At 44.0% G+C, this 7,157-nt stretch overlaps 1 protein-coding gene across 1 annotated transcript in view; it reads right to left on the minus strand.

Annotated features, from left to right (window-relative positions):
• Positions 1–5,612, minus strand: part of LOC143301066 (uncharacterized) — a 22,141-nt gene extending 16,529 nt beyond the window's left edge. The window contains exon 1 of the mRNA XM_076615071.1: positions 5,479–5,612. Within this exon, the coding sequence (XP_076471186.1) occupies positions 5,479–5,481 (3 nt within the window). The 5' untranslated portion in view covers positions 5,482–5,612. The remainder of the gene's footprint in view (positions 1–5,478) is intronic.
• Positions 5,613–7,157: the final 1,545 nt, after the last annotated feature.

Raw genomic sequence — 7,157 nt, forward strand, 5'->3', positions numbered from 1 at the left:
CTGCCCCTTCCCCCCCCCCCCCGCCCCCCACCCCTACCTCCCTCCCCCACCCTGTATACAAAATGTATGTGTCTCTCTTCGCAACATCATTATGCCAACAAGCTGCTTTCAAGGGAAAAAAAAAAAATCAAAATGAAAACATCGAAAGTAAAATGTTTCGCCTGTCCCAAAACGTAATGATAATGACGCAACGATAAGGTTAAAAAAAAACAACAACAAGAACAACTGAATTAAAAGATTTTACTTCAAAAGTATAGTCGGGTAAGCAAAGAGATGATTATCATCATTATCCCACCACTGATTAGTCAAAACAAAACCCCCCACAAAAACCACGAAACAAGGTAAAACCCAAAACCCCCTCCGCTGCAGACCGGAAATCTCCACAAACCCGACCCGACTTTTCCCGGAAAAAACAACGGACGCTGTCCCAGTGACCTATTTTCTGTTCACCGTTCAGTCAGAGAGGGGGGGGGGGGGGGGGTCACAATGTTTCAACACAGCACCGCTCCCAGCCTATCATAGACTCCTCTTTCATCTGTCGGGCTATTTTGAGAGAGAGAGAGAGAGAGAGAGACAGAGACAGAGACAGAGACAGAGACACAGAGTTCTGTTCACCGTTCAGTCAGAGAGAGGGGGGGTTTCACAATGTTTCAACACAGCACCGCTCCCAGCCTATCATAGACTACTCTTTCATCATCTTTCGGGCTATTTTGAGAGAGAGAGAGAGAGAGAGAGAGACAGAGACAGAGACAGAGACAGAGACACAGAGTTCTGTTCACCGTTCAGTCAGAGAGGGGGGGGGGTTCACAATGTTTCAACACAGCACCGCTCCTAGCCTATCATAGACTCCTCTTTCATGTTTCGGGCTATTTTTTTTGAGAGAGAGAGATAGAGAGAGAGAGAGAGAGAGAGAGAGAGAGAGAGAGACAGACAGACAGACAGAGAGACAGACAGACAGACAGACAGAGACAGAGACACAGAGAGAGACACAGAGAGACAGACAGAGACAGAGAGAGACAGAGCCACAAAGAGAGAGAGAGAGAGAGAGAGAGAGAGAGAGAGAGACAGAGACAGAGACAGAGACAGAGACAGAGAGACAGAGAGAGAGAGAGAGACAGAGATAGAGATAGAGACAGAGTGAGAGAGACAGAGAGAGAGAGACACACAGAGACACAGACACAGACACAGACACAGACACACACACACACACACACACACACACACAGATGTTAAGATTCAGAAGAAATAAAAAAGAGAGAAAAAGTTTGAATTAGTGCAGAGGGTTGGGGTGGGGGAAAGGGGGAGTGGCGGGGGTTGAGGGGGTGGGGGGTGGGGGGGGGGCGAGAGAAGTGTTTTATTTGTGTCGTTTTCGGAAAATGTATATGCGTGACGCATTCTATGGGACTCTCTCTGTGTGTGTGCGTGTGTGTGTGTGTGTGTGTGTGTGTGTGTGTGTGTGTGTGTGTGTGTGTGTGCGTGCGTGCGTGTGTGTGTGTGTGTGTGTGTGTGCGTGTGTACGTGCGGGCGTGCGCGAGTGAGTCACCTCCCTTCCCCTCTCTCCCTATCCCTCCCCCCCCCTCTCTCTCTGTTTACGTTCGTTCGTGTATGTATATTCACAAGCGGGTACATGTGAATATGTTGAAACAAGATGAAGGATTTGAACGCACGTACGCACGCATGCGCGCGCGATCACACACACACACACACACACACACACACACGCGCACACACACGCACACACACACACACACACTCACAAATACACACACAGGCACACTCACTCATACACACAAACAAACACACACATACTCACTCACACACACATTCACTCACACACACAAACAAAGACACACACAAATAGGCACACTCACACACAAACAAACACACACACACTCACTCACACACACATACACTCACAAACACACACACACTCACTCACACACACAAACACACACACACACACACACACACAAAATACACACACAGACACACACACACACACACACACACACACACACACACACACACACACACACACACACACACACACACACACACACACACACACATCTACCTACCACCGTCCACCATGAAGACAAAACAAAACTTAGAGAAATCGTTCCCCAGAAATAACAACAAGAAAACCTTTATATATATATATATATATATATATATATATATATATATATATATATATATATATATATATATATATATATATATATATATATTAGAACAGATCACTCATTATCGTTTTGGCAAACAACGAGTCAAAATCGGTACACAATACCATTCGTTATAACTATTCTTATCCCAAGACCACCCCGCCCCTCCACCCCACTCCACTGATACAACAATCAATTATTCGCTGTAAATGAACGCTTGTGAAAATGAGTTACTTTCGGATAGAACGAAACATGAAAAGAACTATTCATTTAGGGAACCACCGTCGGGGTACATACAAATGTAATATCATTATTCCTCATGTAAGTCATACGAAATATGAAACACGCTTGGTATTGTCCTCAACGATCTGTTACAATAGTCATGGGATCTAGATGTTGCTATTCTTCTTCTTCTTCTTCTTCTTTGTTCGTGGGCTGCAACTCCCACGTTCACTCGTATGTACTCAAGTGGGCTTTTACGTGTATGACTGGGTTTTTTTTACCCAGCGCCGTATAGGCAGCCATACTCAGTATCTATTCAACAGATAAAGATACACCAATCAATCAGTGAATCAATCAATCCGTCAATCAATTATATTGTTCTCAACACCGCTGCTGTCATTTTGAATGTATTGAGCGACAATAGTCTTTCTTTCTCTTTTTTTTTTTTTTTAAACAAACAAACAGAAAAGTTGCTTACTCAGTTGTACATTACGGGTTTCGCATTGCTATAATTGTGTGTGTGTGTGTGTGTGTGTGTGTGTGTGTGTGTGTGTGTGTTTACATAAGCGGGTAAATCCCATTATCGTGAAACTAAGTGTCTGCTTCCTATCTCCGTGAAACAGCTGGTATTATTCGTCATCAACGTGTTGGGTAATTTGGTTACACACACACACACACACACACACACACACACACACCACACACACACACAGAGAGAGAGAGAGAGAGAGAGATTCTCTCGCTTCCTAGGCGGACGCGTTACCTCTAGGCCATCACTTCACTATATATATGTGATATATATAATCATATATCGGGTGTCCCCAAAAAACTGAACTTAACCGCTTTTTGACAAGTATTTTCTCAGTGATAGAGAAACCGAATTCATTGAAAATTTTCACACAGTAACTTTAGGATATCATGAACAAGTCCGCAAAATATCTAAAAGTTCGGATGCAAATTATGCGAGTATTGTCAAATTCAAAACAGCATGTCAAAAAATCCAATATCAGAGCTGTGCAATGTCACCTTCATCATGCCAGCTGCCAGGTGTTGGCATCTGTCAATCAGTGTCTAAAAATAATCTGTCTGGGTGTCAAGTCTATTGATTTTTTTTATTGTCATCTGTATCCAGAATCAGTTCTGTCCAAAGTTTCAGTTTGGAAGGATCAACCATGCCTTCGAGTGAAAGTGACAAGGTTACCATTGAAAACTGTTTCAAGGAGAAAGGCTGGGGTGTAAGAAGGATCGTAAAGGAATTTCCAGGCAAGGGGTGGAGTCATGTCACTGTAAATAGACTTATCGCTAAAATACGCACTAAAGGGTCAGTACACAGACACAGACACACACACACAAACAAACTCATACACAAACACACACAGACACACACACACACGCGCGCGCGCGCATACACAAACTCATACACATTCACATACAGACACACACACACCCCGCCACACACACACACACACACACACACACAGACACAGACAGACAGACATACACACACACACACACACACAACGACAAGCAGACAGACACAAACGCACAGACAGACAGGCAGACATACACACACGCTCGCGCGCTTCTTGAAATCTTTTCCTCGAAGTGAAGAGTCAGAGCCAAGTGCTAACAAGTGGTAGTTGTGGTACTGTATCCAGACTCTGTGTGTGTGTGTGTGTGTGTGTGTGTGTGTGTGTGTGAGAGAGAGAGAGAGAGAGAGAGAGAGAGAGAGAGTGAGTGTGTGAATTTTGCCAGGAACAACCCTTCTGTTGCCGTGGGTTCTTTTACGTGCGCTAAGTGCATGCATCACACGGGACCTCGGTTTATAGTCTCATCTGAATGACTAGCGTCCAGACCACCACTCAAGGTCTAGTGGAGGGTGGAGACAATATTGGCAGCTGAGCCGTGATTCGAACCAGCGCGCTCAGATTCTCTCGCTTCCTAGGCGGACGCGTTACCTCTAGGCCATCACTCCACATACTGATTGTATGCATACAAATATTATCAGTTGCAGTATTGTCATCGTTATCAATCGGAAACAGTGTTGGCGCCATGGTTTTTGCGAGCGCAGCGAATGCTGCACGTGCTTGTACTGCAGCCTGTGTGCCGCGCCGTAGTTCTCTAAAGCTGCTGCTATTCCTTCCACACACACACACACACACACACACACACACACACACACACACACACACACACGCACACACACACACACGCACACACATACCCACATACACACCCACATGGAAACATAACACACACACACATACACACACATACACACAGAGACATACACACACATACACACACACACACGCGTAAACACTCACATACATACACTCACACACACACACACACACACACACACACACGCACACACACAGAGACACATACACACACTAACACACACACACATACACACATACATACAAACACATCACACACATCTCACACACACCTCACACACACACATACACAAACACACATACACACACACTTAAACACTCACTCATACACAGACACACACACGCGCACACACACACACACACTTACACACACAAATACAAACACACACACATGCACACACGCACACACATACACCCCCACACACACACACACACATATGCATACACGCATAAACACACACATACAAACACACACTCTCTCTCTCTCTCTCACACACACACACATGCATCACACACACACACACACACACACACACACACACACACACACACACACACACACACACACACACACACACACAACACGCGCATACATAGAACAGAGCTGATACATCTAATATAACTTTAAGTGAAAAGACGTTTAAAAAAAAAAAAAAGACAAAAAAAAGACACCCCCCCCCCTCCAAAAAACAAAAACAAAAAAACAAAAACAAAAAACAAACAAAATAAAACTAGGGAAAGAGGGAGAGAATTTCTGTCTCTTCTCTCTCTGTTTTTGTCTCTCTCTCTCTCTCTCTTCTCTCTCTCTGTTTCTGTCTCAAAAGCAAACAAACAAACAAACAAACAGACAAACAGCAGCAGCAGCAGCAAGAACATAAGAACACGCCATTTACGTACAAAACTCTTACCATGATCAAATCGGAGACTGCCAACTGACGCAAGGTCACAGGTTCTGACTCTTTTCCCTTCACTGTTGAACGCCAACAATGTCACTTTCACCCGTCAATCAGTTTACACCCGACAATGTCACACAGCAATTGACCGTACGTCAGTTTCCACCCGACAATGTCACACAGCAATTGACACGATGTCACTTTCACCCGTAAGTCAGTTTCCACCCGACAGTGTCACACAATAATTGACACGATGTCACTTTCACCCGTCAATCAGTTTCCACCCGACAGTGTCACACGGCAATTGACACGATGTCACTTTCACCCGTCAATCAGTTTACACCCGACAATGTCACACAGCAATTGACACGATGTCAGTTTCACCCGTACGTCAGTTTCCACCCGACAATGTCACACAGCAATTGACACGATGTCACTTTCAACCGTCAATCAGTTTCCACCCGACAATGTCACACAGCAATTGACACGATGTCACTTTCACCCGTACGTCAGTTTCAGCTGACAATGTCACACAGCAATTGACACGATGTCACTTTCACCCGTACGTCAGTTTCCACCCGACAATGTCACACAGCAATTGACACGATGTCACTTTCACCCGTACGTCAGTTTCAGCTGACAATGTCACACAGCAATTGACACGATGTCACTTTCACCCGTCAATCAGTTTCCACCCGACAATGTCACACGGCAATTGACACGATGTCAGTTTCACCCGTACGTCAGTTTCAGCTGACAGTGCCGCTCATATGGTAACTGATACGAAACAATCTTTTCTCCCGTTTCTTCTATGTGAAAATGGTTTTCTTTTCCAGTCAGTTTCACCCGGTGAAAATATCACACAGCAGAAGAAAAAAAAAACCCACGTTTTTCCTCCTCTTCTTCCCTTTGACTGTGTAAAGTGTCCTTCAATGTCCACGAAGCACTTTCTGTTGGACACTCATAGGTCTTAAAAACCACATGTGTCTTTTTACTTTCTTTTTTTTTTGCACGTTGTAAAGACTAAATCACAGTTCGCAATTTCTTTCTTTCTTTTGCTTTTCTTTCCAATAACTGAGTGGTAAATTATCCAGCAGCAGAGATACTGATGGAGGAAAAAACAATCCTCCAATGAATGATTAACAGAAAGAAAAACAAGTGTATGTGAACAAGTGTTCAAAAGTTGTTGTTATCATTTGGTTAACATTCACATCGAGAGCCAGCAAGAAGTCAGTTTTAGACTTGTGATAAAATTGTAGTGAAGAAAACGTTGTTGTGTTTTTTTCCCCCTATGACTCATATATGATATATATTAAAAAAAAATTGGACTACACATCAACGAAAACATACACCAACTGTTTGCAGGAATAACCGTAGAACTGACAATGCTATCTCTGACGACTTAAGAAACAACAACAACAAACAATAATAACCACTACCATCAGACTAGCTTTTACAAAGCCCCAAACTCCAAGACCTATGAGCCGTTCAAACTTATATTAACACCCCACACGAGAGACCGATTTGGAGTAAGTGCGCGCGCGCGTTTGTGTGTACTATGTGCTCGTGCGGGCGGAATCGTGCGTGCAACCAGTGGAGTTACCACGTGTTGAAGAAATTGACTCGTGTCTGTCAAGTGACTGGACTGACAGATGAACTCTGAATTTACAGCGCAAACGTGAAACCGACGAGGA

The sequence above is a fragment of the Babylonia areolata genome, chromosome 27 (assembly GCF_041734735.1).
Source record: "Babylonia areolata isolate BAREFJ2019XMU chromosome 27, ASM4173473v1, whole genome shotgun sequence".
Lineage (NCBI taxonomy): Eukaryota > Metazoa > Mollusca > Gastropoda > Neogastropoda > Buccinidae > Babylonia > Babylonia areolata.